This window comes from Epinephelus fuscoguttatus, linkage group LG5 (genome assembly GCF_011397635.1).
Source record: "Epinephelus fuscoguttatus linkage group LG5, E.fuscoguttatus.final_Chr_v1".
In the NCBI taxonomy this organism is placed as follows: domain Eukaryota; kingdom Metazoa; phylum Chordata; class Actinopteri; order Perciformes; family Serranidae; genus Epinephelus; species Epinephelus fuscoguttatus.
In genome coordinates this window covers 5,645,331-5,670,848 of record NC_064756.1, presented here as the reverse complement: position 1 = coordinate 5,670,848, position 25,518 = coordinate 5,645,331, and the positions used below count along the sequence as shown (strand labels likewise).

General features: G+C 42.4%; 1 protein-coding gene across 2 annotated transcripts; it reads left to right on the top strand.

Moving 5' to 3' along the window:
- The first annotated feature begins 1,336 nt into the window (after nucleotides 1-1,336).
- On the top strand, nucleotides 1,337-24,258 carry LOC125889172 (tubulin-specific chaperone cofactor E-like protein). 2 transcript variants are annotated; one of them, XM_049576943.1, is made up of 11 exons: nucleotides 1,337-1,400; nucleotides 2,883-3,010; nucleotides 3,101-3,171; nucleotides 5,127-5,212; nucleotides 7,760-7,899; nucleotides 8,045-8,226; nucleotides 8,751-9,007; nucleotides 12,283-12,409; nucleotides 12,512-12,628; nucleotides 12,740-12,851; nucleotides 13,079-24,258. In XM_049576943.1, the coding sequence occupies exons 4-11, from the start codon at nucleotides 5,161-5,163 to the stop codon at nucleotides 13,283-13,285; spliced, it is 1,194 nt and encodes a 397-aa protein (XP_049432900.1). In that variant the 5' UTR covers nucleotides 1,337-1,400; nucleotides 2,883-3,010; nucleotides 3,101-3,171; nucleotides 5,127-5,160; the 3' UTR covers nucleotides 13,286-24,258. The 2 variants fall into 2 exon arrangements, with proteins under 2 accessions (XP_049432900.1, XP_049432899.1); XM_049576942.1 differs by having other exon boundaries at nucleotides 5,033-5,212.
- The last annotated feature ends 1,260 nt before the right edge of the window (nucleotides 24,259-25,518 follow it).

Genomic DNA, 25,518 nt, shown 5'->3' with positions numbered 1-25,518 from the left:
TCTGAGGGTGAAGGGGGAGAGAGAAAGGCGATGACATGCAGCAAAGGGCTGCAGGCTGAAATCAAACCTGCAGCCACTGTGTCAAGGACATTGCCTTTGTATATGGGACACCACCGAGCCACCAGGAACCCTAATCAGAAAATACTTCTCATCCCCAGCCCCCCTCTCTTGTGGTGTTCCTCACAGGTCAGGTCTGGGTCCCCTTCTGTTTTCTATACTCTAATATATATATATATATATATATATATATTCTCCTATTACATCAGAGAAAGAACTTTGAGGAAAAGTGAGGTTTCAGGTGAGTGAAACCAGGCAGCAGCGTTGTCCTTAACTCCAACATAGTTTTCAAGGAGGTTTATAAGGACACTGTGGTCTACTGGATCAAATGCTGGACTCAGATCAAGCAGAATTAAAGCAGAGCGAGCCCCTGGAGTCTGAACTCTGAACTGAATGCAGCCATGATCGGTGTCATTAGTTACACCTGTGCTGTCCCCACCGTAACACGTCAAAATATCTGCAGTGAAGGTCAATCAGCATAATAAGAGGGACAAGATCTGTGTCTGTTAGTCTACCGATGAAGCATCACCCATCCTCTTTGCCGATGACTCTAATATTGTCCAACACAAGCAAACGTTGGGTCCTTGATCACTGACGCCAGATATTCCGTACATGTACTGACAAATGTTTCAGAATGAACAAACTTTCTCTGAACATCAAAAAATCCGATTTTATAATCTTTGGAAATGAAAATAAAAGTTATAGGAATGAAGATGGTTCACTGTTCAGTGATAATATTGAAATCAATCAAGTAACTTCTGTTTTAGTAGATGAACAGCTGTCCTGGAACGACCACATTGTCTTGGTGTGAAAAAAATCCATGAAGTCTCAATTAAGCATCATTAGGAAACCATACACATCATACTGGAACGTCATTTGGGTCGGTACATGTCAAAAATAAAAATATAATTTTAATCCAAAAGTTAAGCCATAGTTAATGTATTAGTTATGTTTATGTGTTTTGATTATGATTATTAATACTTGCTCTGTCTGTTATATTCTCATGTTTAGGAGAGAAACATTATCTGTATTCAAATTCAAATTCAAGCAAGACAAATGATGATCATCATCAGCACCAGTAACACAATGACATCACTGTCTCAGGGGGCATCTCGGTTTCTTTTATTTCTCAGTAAAATTTAACATCCCATAAAAACAGACTCAGATAAACTTTGATGTAACTTTAAAATGTTTCCTCTTAAAAGGAAGTTATTAAATGAAAAGTGAAAAAAAAGGAGACTCGTTTTCAGCTAACGAGCTACGTCACTTCCGGGATGTATGGCAGAGCAAAATGACAGCTGGTTGTTTTCATCAACAAGGAAAATTCAAAGTAGACATCAAAGGTATGTAGACCGACGACCTTGTATATTCTCAGATTATGACACGTCCTGTGAGCGCACTGTCATCAGCTGCTGGTTATTGAAAGTATATTTTTATCGCTGCCATCTGTAATGATCCATCTCGGGCTGCATCGAGCTGCTGCTGGGGGTCAGACTCACTGATGCTGAGTCTGGACTGGACTCTGTCTGCTGCTGCTGCTCGGCTGTCAACAACCGGCAGCCTGCTCTAACTATTCATCAGTTAACTGTAGTTTAGTTTAGCCGGGGATGTAACGAGGGAAAGTGGAGTAATTGTCCGAACAGGGTTAGCTATATGCTTTTAAGTATAAAACCAAACTCCATTCAGAAAGCTGTAGATTTATAGTTGTCTGAGGCACGTCAGCCTCTGTATAACATAACAACACAAATGTAAGACCTCTAACCAATGACCAATACTTAAACATCAATTCGGCGTTGATTTTATAGAAGATGTATCACTTAAAACAATAAAATATCAACTTTTATTACCGGTCTGCCTGTTGTTACCAGGACCACTTCTCACCAGGTGCTATAGCTAGGACATTGCGTATAAAAGTTTGAATTTTGTCTAAATATCTATTGTTATGTCAAAAAGGTGTATGCCGAATTAACAATACTTTTATGCTGAGTGTCCTAAGCTTTTAATATACAGCTAAATGTGTACATTAATTGATAAGCAAATAAAAACTGTAAAATTACGAGACTTGTCAAGGGCCTTTGGCATGGCGAGTTCCCCGTGAAACCGAACGAGCCGAATTCCATTCAAAATCACTCTTTTTATAGATGCCTGTCTTCTATCGGCTGATTTATTATGTGACAACAGCACTTGAGATATTTTATGATTCAGCAAGAGTTACATGTGAGTTCGGCGTATATTTAACAGAATAAATAGCACAATATTGGAATAAAATGTCAACTTTTATATTTGGTGTCCGCTTTGCCGCCGCGATCATTTTTCCACACAATAGACGTTACCCCGAGCCGGTAAAACGGGCATTTCGTTAAAATTATCATAGTTCTGTTAAAAGGATATACGCCGAATTTACGGGAACTCTTTGCTCAATCGATTAAAATCATGCTTTTTTAACAATGAGATTCTTCTATGTGCTAATAAGCAAAGATACTTCAAATTGCGCGAGTTCTCAAGGGGGTTTGGCGCAGCGGACTTGACGCTTAACAAAACAAGTCAGAACCACTTCACTTCTTCTCTTCATTGATTAAATGGCTGACTTACTGCACAATCATCAGTCACTGAGTATATTTATATTGTCACTGACAGATAATTGTGTCTTTTTTTTTAACCCTGTGGGGACATGACTGTCTGTATCTGCGCTGTAGAGGCAGTTTGTCTGTTCACAGCAACACTCTGCTCTGAAAGAAAAGAAATCTAAATGTGCTTCCTCTTCTTTTGATTATATTGACGTTGGCCAATGAGTAACAAGGCAGAAACTGATCTTTGTTCTCCAGGGTCATGTGGTGAACAGCCTCCAAGTCCTCCTTGTTCTGGTCTGTCCAGAGATACTCTTGACAACTGACCAAAAGAGGGACCAGCATTTCATCTGGACACGTCTGCCAGCGTCACCAGCCACTCTGGAGTAAGACAATGATATAGAGCTTCCCTCTCATCTTCTAAACAGACACCTCTGTCTTGTGTAAAATGACATTTCCTCTCATTTCCCTGACAGGCCGTCAGCACAAACACAGAAGAAGACGGTGAGCTGCGATAGCGGTCAAGTCCAGGGAGACGTCTCTTCAGGTAGGACGCTCTCTGACATATATTTCATAACCACGTACAGATTACATAAACAAGAAGAAACAAAGACAGTGGGTCACACGGAGCATGTGTGTATGCAGTGGATCTGTTTTATTTGTCTCATGTCTGTAGGAATAACTTGATTTGTCAGCTGCAGGGAAACAGATTACTTTCATACATGACCACAATTTACTGCGGCCTGTTTTTGTCAAATAAGATATTGTAACAGGATCCTTTTATTTTTTATTTCAGCAAAACCACTACATAATTTATGCTTCCCTGCAGCAGATTCCACAGCGAGGCTCTGCCCACCGAGCTTTTTAAAACACACAGATTCGCTTTATTTTATTTATAGACACTTAAGTGGTAAGTTAAGTCAAAGGGGCCGACCTCACTCTCTGTTTTATTCTGAAAAGATCAGCATGAAGATCAGCTTTCTTGCTCAGAGCAAATTTAGGTGGGACAGTGTCCCTGTGGTTGGCTGCTGAGGACACCTCATTGTGTCCCTTCCTGCCCACATCATCATCATCAGACCTGGTCGTCCTGGTGTTTCTGCACGGATGGCTGATGTGCACAGGCAGGACCTGAGGAAAGAGCAATGGTTTATTTACAGAAGGTCCTTTGTGAAGATGAAACAAAGAGTTGAGAAGGAATAACTGAGATTAATGGACTGATCAGCAGCGTACCCACGGCCATGGAGAACCTGGAAATATTTTTATATCGTATATTCCAGGCCTAGAAAACTCATGGAATTTTGTTGTTTGTGACGAATCTAATTGTTACAGTAATCTTCCACAAAACGTGACATAACTGTGAATTTATTTTCTGAAAGTTTATTTTCTGGAAGTTAGCCGTTAGCCTTTTAGACGTTACGTGTATATGTGACGTAGTGTGGTGGTGTTTGTTATGGGAAGTGAGACTCTGCTGCATGTGTGTTACATCAGCAGCTACAGAAAATAAACTCACTCTTGTGTTACATGACACTGAAGGTGATCTGCAACAGATTACTGTAACAATTAATTTCATTTCACACAACAAAATTACAGAATTTTACTGATACCATGACTTTTCCAGGTTTTCCATGACCCTGCTTTTAGGGGAGTTTGAGAAGATGACAAATGATTTTACAGCTAAAGTCAAGTGTTTTGATACATTTCTTTAACTCTCTCATGGTCTTTATATTTTTAACTGGTGTGGCAAAAGTAGGGCTTTGTTTTGACCTTCAAATGTGAATTTGTGCAACAATTATTCAATTGATTTCAATTTTTTCCTGTATTACATCAATTTATCATCTTACGTTGAACATCTTCAGGTTTTGGACTGCTGGGGACAAAAATATCACAGTTTCAGGATGTTATCTTGATCTTTTAGTGATTGTCATGGACATTTTCATCCATTTTTTGATGTTTAATAGCTGAAATGATTCATTCAGCGTTAATGAAAATAATCATTAGATTAATATGTAATGAACAATTACCTTTAGTTGCAGTCCTCCTCTGGACTCTTCTTTTGTGTTGTTCATTGTCATGATTGTCACTGTAGGAGCCAGAATGTGTGTTTAGCCTCTGTTGCACACGTTCTTTTGGTCACTCTCACTTCCTGTAGTTGTAGTTGACACAGGTGTGGTCTCACATTATTTTACCTGTTCATTCAGTGGCGTGACGGTTTCTTTAGACAAAGAGGGTGAGTGTTGGCTCTGATGTTTTCTGTTGATCGTGATCTCGCTTTGCTTTCAGCGAGTCACAGCTGTGTATCTGAGTTGTGTATAATGTGTACAGCAGCAGATGTGGTTGATTGCACGGTTAAACACGGTTGTACGAGCTGACAGCTCATCACTGTGGACGTCTGTCTCTCTCCTCCACAGCGGTGGGCGAGGCCGTTCATCGAGACGGAGCCATGGAGCCTCCAGAGGTCGGGGACGGCCGCACCTTTGTGGAGGTGATGAGTGAGAAGTACAGCCCAGAGAACTTCCCGTTACGCAGAGGACCTGGTATGGGAGTGGTGGTGGTGCCTACCGCAGGTCCTCAGGGCTCCCCTATGAAAGGTGAGATGGAGATGAGCACGTCACTTTGACCTCTCTGCAGTGTGCAGCCTCTGTGGACGAGGCCGAGGGTTGTGACAGTTTGCTGTTTCATATCTTGTAGAGAGGGCAGGTCAGAGTGACTGCCACACAAAGACATTTCACAGCCTGTTATTTAAAGACACAGCACGGCTGAATCCACATGTGCACCCTCCGGACCTGCAGACTGAGCCCTGTTGGACTGTTGTCGTATGCAGTGTGTCATGTTCATCACCACTGTGTCAAGTGTGTGAGAGCAGTGGGCCGACAGAGGGGATACAGTGTGCTGTTAGATGGAACTTAAGACTTTGATTTGATTCATCAGTTCCTCTCTGGGTGTCGATTTAACACCTAAAAACAACCATGGTGGTGAAAAAGTTTTTAAATAGCTCACTGTACACCTCAGTATGCAGGGATATGCGAATATGTAAATCACTCCCGCCCCTCAGCCACTCCCCTGCAGCTAAACCGTACCTGTTCACCTTCATTATTCCCTGCCTAATATCTGTTTTACATTGCTGTGAAAACATCAACACATTTCTCCTCCAAACAGCTGTTTTTATTTCAGCTTCTCACCAGAAACTACATTTTATAAGATTACATTTAAACACATCATGGGAACATTATACACTGAACAAAAATATAAACGAAACACTGTTTTTGCTCCCATTTTTCATGAGCCGGACTCAAAGATCTAAAGCTTTTTCTATACACACTAAAGACCATTTCCCTCAAATATTGTTCACAAATCTGTCTAAATCTGTGTTGGTGAGCACTTCTCCTTTGCCGAGATAATCCATCCCACCTCACAGGTGTGGCATATCAAGATGCTGATTAGACGGCATGATTATTGCACAGGTGTGCCTTAGACTGGCCACAATAAAAGGCCACTCTGAAATGTGCAGCTTTATCACACAGCACAATGCCACAGATGTCGCAAGTTTTGAGGGAGCGTGCAGTTGGCATGCTGACTGCAGGAATGTCCACCAGAGCTGTTGCCCGTGAATTGAATGTTCATTTCTCTACCATAAGCCGTCTCCAAAGGTGTTTCAGACAATTTGGCAGTACATCCAACCGGCCTCACAACCGCAGACCACGTGTAACCACACCATGTCACCCATTGAGCATGTTTGGGATGCTCTGGATCGGCGTATACGACAGCGTGTTCCAGTTCCTGCCAATATCCAGCAACTTCGCACAGCTATTGAAGAGGAGTGGACCAACATTCCACAGGCCACAATCAACAACCTGATCAACTCTATGCGAAGGAGTGGAGTGGCCTTTTATTGTGGCCAGCCTAAGGCACACCTGTGCAATAATCATGCTGTCTAATCAGCATCTTGATATGCCACACCTGTGAGGTGGGATGGATTATCTCGGCAAAGGAGAAGTGCTCACCAACACAGATTTAGACAGATTTGTGAACAATATTTGAGGGAAATGGTCTTTTGTGTATGTAGAAAAAGTTTTAGATCTTTGAGTTCAGCTCACGAAAAATGGGAGCAAAAACAAAACTGTTGCGTTTATATTTTTGTTCAGTGTAGTTTACATTTTCCTAATACTCACTTTCACCGAAGAGACAGTGAATGCATCATGAAGTAACTCAATGCGACCTCCATCAGCAGTTAGTTGCGGCCACCAGCTGCCAACAGCTAACGTTAACTAGCTCTCCTCCTGACAGTGTCAACACAGATCTGTCGTTCACAGTAGGGTGGACTCACACTGGAAGTGCTTTTGTATTAGTTAAAACCAAAGTTGATGTGGCACAACAGAAGAACATGAACCACTGCCACTGATGAAGGGCATCTTATTCGCTGATAGGCTGATGGCAGCAACAAGGTCATGGTCAACAAGGTGAAAATCAGCTGATACTGATGAACAGCCAATAATTCGCTGCATCCCTAGAAGCTGCGCCTGCTTCTGCTGTGATACCCCTCGTTTTGCAAGCTGATGTGATTGACTCCTCGATTCCTTCCTTCCGTAATGATGAGATGAGTTGAAACATACAACTACTTGCAATGTGCCGTTCTGCGTCGTTCTAAGAACCTGCTGGTTCACAGCAAGTCAACTAGATGAGATGGTGCATCATCTCTATGCAACAGCTCTCTGTTCTCCTGTGATTTGACCAGCTGAGTGTCAGGTGACACCATCAGCCGGCTTAAGTCAAGCTCAGACCGGCCAGTTCACACTGCTGCAACTTTTGTCTGCAACGTTCTAAGATGGTTTCATCTCGTTGTGAATCTTTGGTCTGAACTGGGCTTGAAATTTGTGACGTAACAAATCTTGAAAGTCTGAATTCGTGTTTTTGAGGCTGTCGTTGGTACACTGCAGGTCCAAGGAGAAAATGCTCAGCCTGCTTACTTTGCTGATGATATGTCTTGTAGCACATAAAAACACCATATGTGCTCACAAGGTTAAAAAATGATTTCCAGTGGAGAGGTCAAAACCCCTCCTTTCTCTGTATGACCCGTCCCCTCTGTCTGACTGATCCTCATTAATCCTCACTTCCTCCCTCTCCCACTCCTCCTGCAGACCGTCTGAACCTGCCCAGTATCCTGGTGTTGAATAGCTGTGGGATCAGCAGGGCGGGAGACCAGGCTGAGATCGCTGCGTTCTGTGCCCATGTCATGGAGCTGGACCTGTCTCACAACAAGCTGCAGGACTGGCATGAGGTGCCGTCTCTGGGTTCATTAACAGTAGTTCATTTCCATTGCTGGTCATATTCTATATTTCAGTTAACAAATTCTGTCTCAAACAGTGAAATCAGTCTGTAATGTTTGGTTTCAAAGTGAAATCACGTCACTGTCTCATTTTCAGATCAGTAAAATCGTGTCCAACATCCCCAACCTGGAGTTCCTGAACCTGAGCTCCAACCCGCTGGCAGGAATGACCCTGGGGCCGCGCTGTGCTGAAGGCTTTTCCCGGGTCCGACGCCTCGTCCTGAACAACACTCAGGTGTCCTGGGACACCGTGCTGCAGCTCACCAGAGAGATAACTGAGTAAGCAGCTTCAAACTGTTGCAACAGCTCTCTTAATAACAGTCCTGCCTTTTCTTTACCTTTGTTATTCGTCCAGCTTTGTTTCCTTGTTCTTTGCTGTTGTGTCTTTTTCTCTGCGTAAGAGAAGAGTGTTGGAGATACCAGCTGTAGAGATGTCTGCCTTCTTTCTAATATAATGAAACTGCTCACAGCAAGGTCTGTGGATTATCTTGAGTAACCAGGTCATGATTTCTGCAAAGAGACATTGATATTGAGTTTTTAAAATGTATTTTTTGGGGACTCTGAGCACCACAAGCCGAGCGTCATCTAGTTCCATTATACTGGAGAGAAGACAGACATCTCTACAGCTGATAACTCCAACGCTCTGCAGCTCACACCAAAAAAATGTAGACTGATAAACAGCACTACAGGTGAGAGGGGAAATATGTGTTTTTGATTTGGGGGTGAACTGTCCCAGATGATGGGCAGATGATCTAACAAATATAATATCAGCCTCACAGTCTTGTTCTCCTGTCGCCCGGCAGGCTGGAGGAGTTGTTCCTGTGCCTTAACGAGTACAGTGATGTGAGTGCCTCCAGTGTGACCTGCCCCACCTTACGCCTGCTTCACATCACCGACAACAGCCTCCAGGACTGGGCCGAAGTCCGCAAGTTTGGCACCATGTTCCCCAGCCTGGACACTCTGGTCATGGCCAACAACAACCTGGCCTCCATTCAGGACAGCAAGGAGATCCTGCAGCGGCTCTTCCCCAACCTACGCAGCATCAACCTGCACAACTCAGGTCAGCTGAGGGTTGAACTGTGTGTGTGTGTGTGTGTGTGTGAGACACATCAAGTGTCCCCTGATGAGGGTTAACTCTAGTATAAAGCACTGGATGCGTCAGGTTTTCAGCTGACAGGATTTATCTGAGTCGGTCCAGTACGACAGTGTCAGCGTCGTATGCAGTGACTTCATAACGGCTGATAAAATTAGCACGAGCCAGCGTGTCACTGTATCCTAAAAGCTTTGTGTTATTTGTAGAGTGTTGCAGCAGATTCTTCTCCACGTCAGCTTTTATCTCAGGAATTGTTTCTATATCGGGGAGTATCAGTGGTGAATCTATTTTTAGACTTCAGTTGAGAGTAGAGACAAAAACAATATCCAAAGACGTGTTCAATCTGACTTCAGTGGAGCAGTTTGTCATGCCTCCTTTCTGCGGCACAGAAAAACATCCTTCACGCAAGTCGGATTCAGCCTTCAACGCTTATTCCTCTGAAGACAAAAACAGATTCTGCTGACAGGCTGAGATGATTTCACTGGTTACAATGCAGTTTCTGTTGTTTCAGGGATTTTCAGAACGGCAGCAAAGACTTCGGCCCAGGATTCAGATTATGACACACTTAAAGGGATGGTTAAGAACTTTTGAAGTGAGGTTATATTAAGTATTTATCCATAATCTGTGTATTACATACAGTACGGTCTGACGGAAAGGTAAAGCGGTAGAAATACTGTATAGTATATAAAACAGAATACAGCACACACTTAAACCAATTTTTTTTAAGTAGGACATTTTTTAGGTGGCTAAAATACATTTCGTCGCTGCTCCTGTCCACAGCAGTACATCACTTAGCATCTGTTTTGGCACTCCTGCCGCTACACTGACTGTGGATGAGTACCTCATACGACCCCACTTCAGAAATCCCAACTATCCTTTTTTTATCATTAACAAACTCCTTATAAAGACCGAAACCAAATATGTGTGAGCCCATCTCTCCATTCTGTCTGACGGTGTATGGCTCTCGGCCATAAAACCCATTAGTTTCCCACAAAGAAGTTTTCTTTTTTTTTTCCAAAAAGGCGCTCAGTAATTTAACAAACGCTACTCAAACTGAAGTAAAAAGTCCATCTGTTTGGGACTGTTTCCAGCAACACATTTATTTGATCAGAAAAGGAGAGATGACTGGTTGCTCTGTTTTATCAAACATAGATCAAACCTTGTGTCAGGAGTTTGTGGAGAACGGGAAACAGCAGCACTCCAAAACGAGGAAGGAAATATTAAAAAAGCTTTATTGTAGTGGCGAAATCATTAACAGAACCAACATGCTTCACCCACTGCAGGTCGTAGTCAGGGTGACCTTTTAATGATTTAGCCACTACAACAGTGGTGTGCCCATGGCCCAGTTGTTGAAAAATGTGCGCTAAAGTGCCCTTTTTTTTGTCTTTTCACCCCTGCCCTTCAAGAAGTCTGTGCACGCCACTGCACTACAATAAAGGATTTTTAATTTTTCCTTCCTTGTTTTCTGTATTTTTTGAGTTGCCTTTCTGTCCATGTTTAATTTTCTGTTTAGTATTTGCAGCAGAGGACAGTGTACGTGGGTTTGAGTTCAAATAAACTACAGTGTGTGAGTGCAGGATGATGAGGGAACATCAGTGCAGCAGTGTGGCTCATTGATGTGTTGTAGACATCAGTGGAGCCCTACGGCACAGAGGAATAAGATGAATCCGGATTAACTTGTTAGTTGAATGTTGTTGTGTAGTGTTTTTATCTTTTTAAACATGACTGGGTGATTTCTAGTTTAATGCATTCCAAACTAGCAAAGCTTTAGAGAGTGGGAGACCAGCAGAGGTCAATGCACGAGGCCGATATCATCGAGGGGGCTCGTCCAAAAAATGCTAAAATTTGGATTCAGGGATTAGTTCATTTTGTGGATGATGGTAGTAAGAAGAGGACAGTGGTGTGTAAGATTTGCAGGTGAAAAATCAGTGACACGACTGACAACATCCAACTTCATCAGTCCCAATGAAATTTGTGTGATCATGTCTTTTTAGAAAACTTATGAGCTTACTGACCGGTCAAATGTGCAAAATAATAAAACTCAAATAAAACTCAACTGTCAGGGTGTCTGCAGGTCCTTTGAAAGTCTTCAAATGTCTTAGATTCAATTTTAGAAATATAAGACCTTAAAGGTTTTTAAATAATTCTAAATTTGAATTTCTGGGGTCGTAATTGCTCCACACATTTCATCTAATTTCATTTATTCATCTTTTATTTATTTTTCTCAAAATGAGTCAAATTCTGATTTGTGAAGTTCACATTTTCTGTGTTACACATCTTCAAACCAGAGGTTTAGACCCAAGTCACATGACTTAAACTCATCAAACTCAAGTCACTAAATTGATAGTCTCGCTCACCAGACCTTTCTCAAGAAAAGAAAGGTCTGGCTGGGCCGACTCTCACTTTGAGATTGGAGGAAAAAAACGCCCCGGCTGCTTGTATTTCTTTCAACCAATCACAATCGTTCTTGGCGGTGCCACAGCAACGGTGCGCTTGCAAAAATATTGCCGGCGGGAAACAGGTTTTGGTGTAACACGCCCACAAAAATATCACCTACAGGACGCGAACCATGGCAGAAAAATGGCTACATCCCCGCAAGATCAAACACCACAAAAGTTAGTAAAGGACGTGTTGTCACTAAATTGATGATTTGATGCTCGTTGACAAAATCAAAAAAGACTTGCAACTCAACTTGGATTTTAACACCAGTGACTCGTGACTTCACCTGGACTTTTGACATGAAATAGCTTGATACCTTCCCCCAAGTTATTTAAAAAGGGTTCAAGTCCAAAAGTCCATAAAAAAGAAAACAAAATTTGGATTTAAGCATTAGCTCATGTTGCGGATGACGGTAGTAGGAAGTGAAAAGTTGTATGTCTGGCACAACATCCAACCTCATCTGTCCCCACAAAACCCACAAAGAGAGATAAGTGAACGTGTATTTTTAGCGAGCTTATTAGCTTATCAGCTGGTCAAATGTGCAGTAGTTTTCATTAATGTTTGAAAAGTAAATCTCAACTTTCACACTCACTGTCTGTGTAATGGATTTAAATGTGGAAATTGATGTAGATCATCAAAACTTCATATGACGTAACTTGTCTTGCATAACAGCAGGGACTCGACTTTAACTTGAGACTTGCTTGAGTCTTGAACATGTGACTTACTCGCACCTCTGCCACCTCTTTGCAACACACGTCTACTGTAACTGTTTCATATTGTTTGACTCGTCTGCGTGTCGTCAGGTCTCAACCGATGGGAGGACATTGAGAAGCTGAACTTCTTCCCCAAGTTGGAGGAGGTGCGGCTGCAGGGCATCCCCTTACTGCAGACCTACACCAACGCAGAGCGACGCAGCCTCATGATTGCACAGTGAGTCTCATCCAGAGTCCCAGACAGGTTGTTTGCTCCAAACACTGAGGAGTCTTGTACACAGTGTCACACACACCTGCTCATGTATGCTCGTCCTCTCAGGCTCCCTTCAATATCCCTGCTAAACGGCAGTGTTGTGACGGACAGCGAGAGAGAAGACGCTGAGAGGTTCTTCATCCGTTACTACTTGGACTACCCCGAGGAGGAGCTGCCTTACAGGTGGCTCACCCTCACTGTCTATACTCCAGCTGCAGTGTCATGACTCCAAGTGATATGTACGTGTGTGTCTGCTCTTAAGACTGACAGCACAACTTCCATTTTCCTCCCCAGATACCATTCCCTGGTCACCAAGTACGGGAAGCTGGAGCCACTTGCTGAGATCGACCTCCGACCTCGCTGCCGTGCCCAGGTGGAGGTTCACTGTGAGGAAAAAGTGGAGCAGGTGTGTTAAGCATTTATAACGGATTGGTCTGTATAGTTCACAGAAGTAGAGGGCTCAGTAGGGACGGAGCACCTGCAGCAGCAAGCGAACACGCCGCCTGTGGTCATTGTGACTTGACAAGCAGAAAGCCACCATGTGGAGACTTTAGACTTTGGATCATTGTGTCTTTGACTGAATGTTTTAATGCCAAAAATGTAAAAACGGTTTGTCTTGTGTCCTTGTGTCAGTTGAGCATCCGTTTGGACCAGACTGTAGCTGAGCTGAGGAAGCAGCTGACAACAGTGGTCCAGCTGTCCACCAACAGCATGAGGCTCTATTACATCGACAAGTGCAGCGCCTTCGGTCCGGAGGAGATGAAGTACAACAACCGGGCTCTCCACTCCTACAGCATCCAAGACGGTGACGAAATCCTGGTGGTGCCCAAGACCAAGTGAACAGCTGGTGTCCCACTGGATAATCAGAGTGACTCGTTGATTGATTGATTAATTGGATTAATGTTGATTGGTTAACTGACATCACAAAATAATTGGAAAAAGGAACAGCATCAGCGGCCCACTGAGAGTAAAACAAGAGGATGATGTGAACACCATCATGGAGACTGGATAGTGGACTGCAGTGGGCTGCTGGGAGTCACTGGCTGGAGATGCAGCCATTATGTCTTTATTTATTTCAGCTTTATTTGAGGGCATCCACTGGAGTTAGACAAACCTGTCACACTGGAGAACAAGCCGAGGGAGCGACTCGCAGTCAGCTAGAAGCTTGAGCAGAGGAGAGGGCGCTGCTGTACCAGCAAAGCTTCGCTGCAGCTCTGTCTCTTAGTACACGGCATGTACCATAGCACCTGCATAGGCAAGTATCCAACACCACGGGCTTGCCCACTTTTTGCAAAAGCTACCATGATTAGTAGTGAGAGCGGGGAAGGACTGCTGCGCTTATCTGCACTGTTAGAGTGGGCACAATATCAGGAAGAGCAGCAGCTGTTGAAGGAAAAATCCTGCCTGAAACTGTTAAATGGAGGTAATAACAGTAGCATTTTGGGGTCCATTTTGTTATTTAGTGGTGGTTTTTTTGTATCTTTATGGGTAATTGCCAAAATTAGAAGATGCAGCATCACATTCAGATTATTTGAGTCAAGAGGCAAAAAGCACAGGACTGTTTTTAGAACCATAATCAACAATCAGTGTGACATTTATCATAGCATACGCAGATTTTAGAAACTTAAAGATGCCTCCCTTGAAATTCAGAAATGTATGAATACACGTACACCCCCCACTGATAAATCCAGAATGTATGAATGTGCAAATTTGGTAATTAATTGCAAAATTTTAACTACTGGACACAAGATCTTCCTGCCTCAATTAAAGGTCCAGATGAGCACAGAGGAACTTTCCTCCTCGAGCAGATGAATGTGAAAACAGTTTTCTGATTTAGTGTCGCGCCCTGCACAGTGAAGATCAAACAACCAAATCGATACAGGGTTCCCACAGCCATGGAAAACCTGGAAATGTCATGGAATTTTACAGTCATATTTTTCCGGCCTGTAAAAGTCAATGAAATTGTTATAATAATTTTCCGTTGATAATCCTGCACGTCATGTATGGTAATGGCAAATGGATTTTCTTTGCCTGTGAACTTGACATAGCTTTAACATGCATCAATGTGTGACAGCGTTTTGTTTACCATTACTAGGGATACACGATCGGTATCGGCCGCCGACGACTTGATGATCACTAAAAATAGGGCAGGAAAAAAGTGTATTGATATGGGTTTTGGTTATTGGTCAAATGAGTTTATACATATCAGCATTTCGGGTATCCGCGAAAAATCCAGTATCGTGCATCCCTAACTATCCCACACGTTTTGCTATTTTCTCCCTCATTTTTTCTGCCAGTGAGCTAGAATTATATTTGAATAGAGCTGAGGCTGATATGTTTAAAAAACGCTGGGCACATCTTTGGAAAGTCCTTGAAAAGATTGGAAATTTTGTCCATGAAAATGTGCAGGAACCCTGTCAATAGTAAAGTTACGGCGAGGAAAACTGGAGGGAGACATTAAATAGAGAGGAAATAGATGAGGCAGGTTGATGGACAGTTGACGGTATAGAAAAGAAAATGACACCACTTTATGACAAAATGGCTTCAAGAGTGCAATGATGATACAATTGTGATATTTAACAGTGTAATGAGTGTTTTAGGTTTTCCTTAATCATGTTACGTGTTTTCTACATGTGCTTTGTGGACTTGGAGAAGGTGTACGGCCTGTGGAGAGTTTGTGGTAGTGGGGCCATCTGTGTCCACGTTCTCGGCAGGAAGTCAAACACATTTTCAGCGAGTGTTCGGCTTCACCAGGGTCGTCCTTTGTTACTGATTCTGTTTGTCATTTTCATGGGTAGGATCTTGAGGTGCAGTCGGGGGTGGGAGAGTGTCCAGTTAGGGGAGCTCAGAATTGTGTGTCTACTGTTTGCAGATGATGTGGTTCTGTTCATCAGACCGTGACCTCCAGCATGCACTGGGGCGGTTTGCAGTAAAAGTCAGCACCTCCAAATGTGAAGCCATAGTTCTCTGCCGCTAAACACTGAATTGCCTCCTCTCAGTTGGGAGTGAGTTACTTCCCCAATCAAAAGAGTGAGGGTGAAATGGAGAGTGGGTTGGACTTGGATTTGTGTGGCGTCAGCAGTAACGCAGGTGTTGTACGGCACCTTTGTGGTGAGGAGGTAACTGTGTCAATCGATGCTCCAACCCTCACCTGTGGTCATGATACGAGTGGCTGAAATGAGTTTCCTCTGCAGGGTGTCTGGGCTCAGCTTTAGAGTTAGGGTACAGAGCTCGGACATCCGGTGGAGCTTGGAGTAGAGGCGGAGCTTCATGCAGGCTGTTCTCATTCCCAGGTCCCCTTTGTCACCCCCCTTTGGCATGTGATATCAATACCAAAGGCACCTTATAGCATTTGTTTGAGACACACTGGATTCTTAACTAACTCCAAAGTAAACCCATCTGCAGAAGTACGTGACGCTGAGATCAACTGATGTCATTTAAAGAGCGAGAAATCTAGAGTGGGGCGTGGCGGAGAGGAAGTGGATGGGTCAAACAAAACCTGACTTTCATCCAGAAATCAAAAGTCATTATTGTTTTCAGTGTAACCTAACGTAACTTCCGAATGTACGTACCCTGTGAAACCAAAAGTCACAGTTGTTTTAACGTAATATTTCGTAATTTACATTTGATGGTCGGGCACTGACGTCACTTATGTGATGTATATACATCACTCTATGTTACGTTACATTATGTTACGTTACATTGTGTTGCGTTACGCTACGCTATGTTACGATATGCTACGCCACATTACATTACGTACATATGTATTTACATCACCCTGTGTTACGTTTTGTTACGTTACATTAAGTTGTGCTGCATTGTAGAGTTGTACCGATACCGGTGCCTTTAATGCGATATCTGGCATCTGTGAGTACAGCCTATGACCAATCCGATACCACGAAATGCCTCCTGTGTCTTGATCTGTGTCAACACTGGATAATAATAATAATAATAATAATAATAATAATAATAATAAAGTTTTATGGCATTCATTCAACTATTATGTATTTATTTCTTAATATTTTACATAGAGTTTTAGGAGTTGAGACATACAACAATTCATATCCCATCCATTTTTTGTTTTACGTGCTGGTATCGGATCGGTACTCGGTATCGGCAGATACCTAAGGGTCAGGGATCGGAATCAGTATCAGGAAGGAAAAAGAGGTATCGGTACAGTTACATTACGCTACACTACGTTATGTTACGTTACGTTATGTCCCCGACCCGGTGCAGGACTACGTGTTAAATTACATTTCCTGACGAATGTAGTCATTTTAACCCAAAACGTGATCTTTTTTTCTGAACTTAACCGTGACTACATCACAACATTAACCATGTATACAATGTGTTTCACATAGATGCATTAAAGGGTGCCTGTGTGTTGCTGTCAGACACCGAGGGGCCTGACAAAGCATCTGTACTTTGACTGCCCGGGAATGAGGACGGGTTAGATCAGAATGCTTCCTGTGTGTCTCTCTTTGGAGGATTCATGGCACATCTAACTGGTTGATGACCCTGTGGTAGACCTAGCACAAGCCAGAGAGACTCTCCCCCAATCCCAAATGGATCCCTTACAGACCCGTTGACTTAAGCCCCAAGCCCTGACAGACCAAGGACCAATTCCATTTCTTCCCCTCAGCCCTTGTCTTGGCCCTTCCAATTGGTTTTGTGCGTTCACGTGAGGGGGAGTGGTGTCCTAATTCTCTGTCAGGTTAGCTCTTAACCTGATAGAGAATTGGGACACCAGTCTCTGTAAGGGATCCATTCGGGATTGGGGGTATATATCTCATCTGGCCTCAGGATGAGCCAGGAGGACCTGGAATAGTAGTACTGGAGAGAGGGACATCTGACTACCTTGTGTATCCTGCGGCCAGTGTGACACACCCCCAGATAAGTGTCAGAAAATGGGTGGATGGATGTTTCTTTAATCACTGACCAAGATCTGATGTTACTGTGTGTCTCATCACAATACTGTATGCACACTCGCACACACCCACACAGCATCAGCATCATCACAAAGCAGCTGTCGTGTCATGTCATGTGCCTCCCCCTACAGGTTTATTGTGACTCTGCCACTACAATAAAAGCACTAGATGAGGGAAGGAGTGACACACGAACACACACCTCAGACAAAAGACAGACTTTCAAGTGCATGTTTGGCACAGGAGCAGTATGAAGGGATAACTTCTCTATTTAAAACATCACGTGAGTGTGATTGATTATATTCATCCACCCATCCATCCATCCATTAGCTATAGACACTTATCCAGTTCATGTTCATTTATTTGAGCACATCAGAGTTTGTCATTAACTTGTGTGTTCATGGTCATTTTGAAGGCACATGGTAGCAGTGTGTTCTCATCAGATTACCTGATTTTGTACACATGGCTATTTAATTTGACCAGTTTTTGCTGTATAATAATAAAATAGCATTTAGTCATTTAGTTAGATAGTCATAACATCTCATGATTCCTTTAACTGCACATGATCTTATTTCGTGGACCTTTAAGTGTTTAATCAATGTACTTTCTTTACAGTGTATTTATAATTTTATAAGAACTTTATTAGTAGTTCTCCTTGAACAGACACTGATCTCAGTTTAGTGCATGTGTGTGCACCTTTAAAGGGATAGCTCAGATCTTTTGAAGTGGCATTGTATGAGGTGCTTACCTATGGTCAGTGTAATAAGTCAGTGGGCGGCAGTGGCTCGGTCCACAGGGATTTGGTTCGGAAACTTGAGGGTCGCCAGCTCAAGTCCCTGTGTGGATCAAAATATGGGGTGTGGACTGGTGAACAGCCCCCTCATTCAGACATCTCTCAGTTTAATGCATGTATAGGTCCTGTTTGTGTATTTCAGGCCTGTGTGAATATGACAACTGAGTGAAAAAACTGAATCTTCTTCTGTTAACTACAGTAGATGGTGTTCGGCATGCCCCCAGTTTGGAGAGCAGCAGAGTGTCACCACAGAAGCTGTGGACAGGGGCATCAGCAAAACATAATCTAGCCACCTAAAAAAGTCAGTTTCTGTGTACTCTGTATTTAGAATATTGTCACTGCTTTACCTTATCGTCAGAGAGAAATTTCAAATCAGGAACTGTAGCCGTTATGTCTCTGCTGGTCTACTGCTGCCTCCATCACTCAGTTTGTGTTATTGTGTGACTTTGGTGTTTAAAAGGTTTAGTTTGGATTCATCAAAGTCACACAATAACACAAACTAACTCACTGATCAAAGCAGAGGCAGACCAGCAGCTCCTGTGCTCAGAGAGCTATAATTACTGTTTTTCTCAGTGGAGTCTTTGATGAGAGCATAGATGGGGACAAAGCAGGTAAAGGTAAAGCAGTGAAAATACTCTCAGTGTAGTGTACACTTAAACTGATTGTGAATTATTTGCTGCTCCCTCCATCCATGTCAGAGATCCATCCTGCTTCTCCAAACTGGGGGCGTGCCGACTGTCCTCTACTGTATGTAACACACTGACTACTTTTACATGCGCAGTTAATTCGTGCTACGGTTACAGCTTGGCTAGGACTACTGTCCTTGTCCCAGTATGCAGGATTTATTGACTGAAGTATGTCCGACTCCGCTATGATAGGTGGTGCTATGCCCCGTTTCAGCTTGTTAGTATTGGATCTTTTTCTGGTTGACCCATTTCGTCCCAGTCCAAACAATCGCCGAACAAGTTAGCTACGGTTAGGTAGCAGCTAGTCTCGCTCACCAGACCTTTCTCAAGAAAAGAAAGGTCTTGCTGGGCCGACTCTCACTTTAAGATTGGAGAAAAAAACGCCCTGGCTGCTTGTATTTCTTTCAACCAATCACAATCGTTCTTGGCGGTGCCACAGCAACGATGCGCTTGCAAAAATATTGCCGGGGGGAAACAGGTTTTGGTGTAACACGCCCACAAAAATATCGCCTATAGGACACGAACCATGGCAGAAAAATGGCTACATCCCCGCAAGATCAAACACCGCAAAAGTTAGTAAAGGACGTGTTGAAAACTGCAACACAACCAGAGGTGGTAGGGCGGGACTTCAGCGGGTGGCTCGTTCCGCCCAATGAGAGGCTGATCTATGCAGCGAACATCCACCCACTCAGACTAGCTAGCAGCTAACTGCTACCATGGTGGACAACTTTACAGCTCTGTACATTTGTTCTGTCGAAAAATGTACAGCTCTGAATGTAGATTTCTCCATGTTGTTACCAGCTTCTTCTTCTGTTACACATTTAATGCTATTGAACCTCTGGGTCAAAGCCCGGGGCGGAAATTGTGCAGCATGCTCAGAGCACCTCGGCCAGTTTGGGTCCAATAGGCCTATTGACTGTATACGTGCAGGAGGAATTTGACTCCCACATTATCTGGGTGTGTTAGTCCCACTTTGAGAAATTCAATGGAGAACAATTTCATTCAGATTAACATGTTTACATGTATTTTAAAAGTCTGGTTTTAGTCGGACTGACACAATAAATTTATTTTCTCTGATGTCATGTAAACGCACTGACTGACTGTGGATAAGTACCTCATACAACCCCACTTAAAAAAATCTGAACTATCCCTTTACACTGACCTCTAATTTAGTGAAGTACTACTTTATGCTCCACATCAGTGTGTCATGTTACACATTCTACATTTCACTCCATCTTGCAGAGAATTACCTCCACCAAAGATCGCTCGTTAGGGTATTATTATAATGTGGAATATGTACAGTATGTATTTATTTTATTACACAGTATCCACCTTGTATAAGAGGAGCACTGATGCCTATTGATTTTTCCTGTAGCAAGGAACTTAGCAGGGTAGGGGATTCCTGACAGTGTTACGACCGTGAACGCAGCTGATACAGTACGTCAAGCCACTGGATTAAATATTCACATTTAGTGTGTGGAAACAAATACCTGTTCTCTCAGCTCATCCGCTGCTAATAGAAAGCTCAGCTCAGTGTGCCGTGGCCTCTTTTTAACAGTGTTTTTACCCTCCTAATGTATTAATATCACAAGTATGTAAATGCAACAATATATCCCTCCTCACTATTATAATTTACCAATGTTTATTTTATAACACTACTGCTATACTTGAATATTAGAAGGTGTGATGGTGTAGCAATGGCACACAGCAGGTTAGAGGAAAAGAATTACAATGCGTTTTATCACAGTAGTGCTGAATAAATGTTAGCGTAGCTTGAACCACAGCCATAGAGTCCAGCACAGAGAGAGGCAGCAGAGCAGCTGGCACCTGAGTCTCAACTCAAGCATTTAGTTATAGTGTCTGTGCTTATCAGTGTGAGATCTGTTTGACGTGAGGACATGTGTGTGACTGTCTGCAGCGTGGGTGATGTGTTTGTTATGTACGGAAGCATATTGATGCCATGCCAGGAAAAAAACAAACTGATCAGTATCAGGTAATAACATTAAAGTTTCTGATTATAACAAGATGTTTTTCATGTTTTTACAAGATATTTCATATTATAATAAAGTTTTTGTGTTATAACAAGAAACTTTTCTCGTTTTAACAAGATAATTTTTGTGTTATAAAGAGAAACTTTTTGTTATAACAAGATATTTTTCACGTTTTCACAAGGTGGTTACATGTTATAAAGAGTTTGTCTTGTATTTAAAAAATGGAAACTTTCTTGTTATAACAATATACTTATTTATTTTGTCATAACGTGAAATTTTTATCATTAGAAAATGAAAACATGTTGCTATGACATGAAAATATCTTGTAAAAAATGTGGAAAACTTCTTATATAACAAGAAACTTCTGATGTTATTTCCTGATACTGATCTTTTTTTTTCTAGCCTGTCAGCTCTACGCTGTCGTAGTGATGCATGTAATTTATTGATTTAATGTGTTTGCGGGGAGAGAGGTCTCTACGCCTGCTCAGATTTATGGAATAATGAAGTCTATGGAACTTTGTTTAACATAAAGCCCAAGGAAAAATTTATTATAAGTCTTGATGTAAATTTACTGTTTACTTGTTGAAACTTTTGTTTCTGTTAAGAACAGGATGTTGTCATGTTATTTATTCTGTCTCCTGCTGACTCTCCAACATGAAACAAGCTGAAAATATCGGCTAAGCCATTTTATAGCCCCTGAAAACTTAATTTTAGATTTGAAGTATTTCTCTGTAACATTAAAGATTCATGACTAATAAAGCAACAATCAAAGTTAGAGTTAGGAAACAAAAACTCTTAGTTATTGTTTATCATCAGAAACTCAGGTAATCTGCTTTCTCATGGTTGTGTGGTTGAGGTTTGATCACGTGATTGACAGCGGTCTGGCAACGTAAACAAACAACCCCAAATATCACCACATTTTGATTCAAATTCCAATTGGTAAATATTTTGACCCTCCCTTTTTCTAACTGAGACCCGCCCAAAATGTCTGTAGGATTCCACTGTTCTCAGTAAGAAGCTGATTAAGAGGACAAAAAAAAAAATTCTCCGACAACACCCTTTAAAGGAACACTTCATCCACAAAATGACTGTTTTTATATCAGTTACTCAGCTCATGTTTCCTTGAATTCTTGAAGAAAACTTTGTTTTTCTCGCATAACTCCATGATGAACGGAGGATCCAAAAAATGTGAACATTGTTTATGAATTGAAGTAAATGGGGTCCATGTTTAACAGCAGCAAAACTATTTCAAAACATCCGTTTACAAACTCTCACACAACTCGTGCAGTATAATCCCAGTCTCATTTATCAAATTGTACTCTCAGAACTTCCCAAACACATGAATTTTTACTCACATGTCACAAACAGTCTTGTGCATGGCTGAATATGCTGTCCTGTGGTGCATCGTATCACAGCAACAGGTGCCATCAAAACAACGGAGGCTGCCTGTCCATGTGTCTTACTGCTGCAAAAGGTGCTGTCTGGCCGACCGGAGTGTATCATAACACCACAAAAGGCTCTGTCTAGCCGCATTACAAACGGATGCCACCTGGTGGCGTATCATTCATTCATTTTCCATAGCTGACACTGGGCGAGACAGGTTGGGTGTATTGGGCCTGGACAGGTCACCAGACTATCACAGGGCTGACACATAGAGACAGACAACCATTCACACTCACATTCACACCTACGGACAACTTAGAGTCACCAGTTAACCTGCATGTCTTTGGACTGTGGGAGGAAGCTGGAGCACCTGGAGGAAACTCACGCTGACACAGGGAGCAAACATGCAAAGGGCTCCCCCACGCCAAATTCAATCCGGGAACCCTTTTGCTCTGAGGCGACAATGCTAACCACTGCAACACTGTGCCGTAAACCACCACAAAAAGGGGCTTTTGATGTCAGTGTCTGACACTAAAACTACTGACAAGGCGGCGGTATTTGACAACTTAGGAATGAGATCGGGTTGCCCAGAATGTCCAAAACAGACGCTGGAGGGCACGTCATATTTTGAAGTTTAGGTCCACTAACAAAGCGGACATCTTGATTATTTTTGCACGAGTTGTGTGAGTTTGTAAACGGAAATTTTGTTATAGTTTTGCTGTTGTTAAACGTGTACCCCAGTGGATTCCCCGTTCACCATGGAGACATTTGGGAAAAGTTTTCCCCCACAGTTGAAGGTAACACAAGGTGAGTAACTGACATACAAATGGTGATGTGTTCCTTTAACACCTTAGGCAGAGTGTAGGATTTATTTAGTCATTCTGCTGTTTAGTGCTGCAGCTGTTGCTTTACTCTGACTGACTGAGCCATCAGCAGTAAACATCAGGTTTTGGTGTCAGTCCCACAGAGTGATACTGTGAGCCCTGCCAGAGCCGCCTCTTATTAGTCATTCAATAATTTTGAGTCACACTATCATCACAGAGGCAGAGATAATTATTGCACCAGCAGCAGCCTCAATAAACCAGAATGTAGTACAAACACTCACATGTTATGATTGTAGTGTGAATAAGAAGTGAATCACTTGTAAAAACTCTAGCTTTGCAGCTGCTATCAACATAACTCTGACTGCTGAACATGACATTTAGAGGAATACATCGACATTTTGGGAATTAGGTTTACACGCTTTCTTGGCGAGAATTAGATGAGAAGATCAATACTTCTCCCCAGAGTGATATCAAGCTTCACATCTAACTCGCTGACAAATCAGCATATTTCCAAAACGATTACACTGTTTCTTCAAAGGAGTCCTCGGGGATGTCATTCTTACAATATGTAGAATATGTAGGAAATCATTCAGCGAAGCAGTCGAAATTCCTCCGGAGAGTTTTTGGGGGTGGATTTGCCCTTTAATCTAAGCAGGTCTAACTCATTAACTCTCCCTCTGCTCCTTGAAACCCATGCAGCCTGTTTGTGTTGTCAGAAGAAGATGAACAAAGTCTCTTTATTTCCTTTGCTTAGTTAAATACTCAACACATAATGCGAGACATCTGGCAGCTTCAGCACAGCCTGTTTGAATAGAGACCTGTGACACTAAATAGACGCTTGCTACTCTGGATACATCAGTAATGCACTGCTTGAGTCATCATCTGCCTCTAAATAGTGCACCAGAGCTCAAGTAGATCTCACAAGGCTATATTTGTTTATATTGTTGATTATAGATTTTGGCCGGACTAAATGTGCAGGATGCCCAGGTTTCATCCCTGCTCAGACTTATACACCAGTATTTAAGCTACACCTTCACTCAGCTATATGTAACACAGGACTGTTCATAATCTATGGCAATTAAAGCATAATCTTTTTTTTTTTTTTTTTTGTAGAAACCTATATGAAGTATTAAATGGCAGAGAATGAGTCATCTTTCTTATCTTAGCATAGAGAAAGATCTGTCACTGAATGGTAATAAATGGCAGTCTCCTCCTCACTGTGTGTGTGTGTGTGTCACTTTGTTTCATTCAGCGGCAGCGTTGGAGCAATGTCACGGGTCCGGATGTGTTTCACAGATGGTTATGCTGCAGTATGATTTTATGACTCATTCACTTTGATGCAGACACTTGCACACTCCAGCATGAATGACTACTGGAGTGCTGGAACTTGGAATACTTAAAGGAAACAATCTTAGACGTGGTCTATTAGAAGACCTCCTTCAGTGTATGACCCAACCAACTCTTAATGCAACATATGCAATCTGATAAGGAGCTTTAGTATAGTAGAAGAACACAGTGACATCCCTGTCTATATGAGCAAAATTAAGATCATATAACAAAATGATATTGATATTGCTGGGTTCCCTGTCCATCCAATAGACATAACTTTTCTGGTGTGGTTGGTTTGTGGTGAGAAGGTGTTGCGACCTGGATGTGAAGCAACTGCAGTCACATGACACATTGTTTGGGTTAAACATGAGCATGTTACAGTCCTGGAGGATTATTAATGTGCACCTCCTCCTGTACTGCCTTAATATGCACATTCAGCACATCCAATGCATCAAAACATTGTTTTCTAGTTGGAGCCGCGCCTCGTTTTCAAACTGTATGCTTTGACTAAAATGAACAATGACAGCAATATAGTCCACGATGAGCAGCGCTAAAATCAACCTGCGTAGTTGTCCCTCCATTGTGACATTAGAAAGTGTCACATTTATCTTGCAAGTGTACTCTTCTTCAACGTTTGCTTTACTTCCTGGATTTTTCCCACATGGAAATTCTGACCAATCAAGAGCAGCTTTCTCACACAAGGCATTTGATCTGGTCCTCTTGTAAATGCTGCCGTGAGAACACGAACCAACTCTAGGCAATTATGCAACTTTGGAACAACATGAGTCCCTGATTCAGACCAAAGGAGACGACTCCAGGTCTGACAGCAGCCTTCAATTTGATTGGATGTCTGAATGCTAATCAGACAGTTCCACATCATCAAAAGTGGACTAGAGTAGAGCCACACCCACAATTTCAACAAGCATGGCCGACCATGGAGACATGTAGGACCTTTCCCAAACTACCCCTACACCCTCTCCCTACCCACACTCAGTTTTCATGTTGTCCCAGAGTGTCCACCATGTTGAGTGCCATCCCAAACCAGCTCCTGAGGTGTGGAGGTGAGTTATTTTACTGTTAGTAAACAGTATGATGTTTTTTTTTGGTGGGCGGGGCTTAGCTGGTATTTTAAAACATAATTT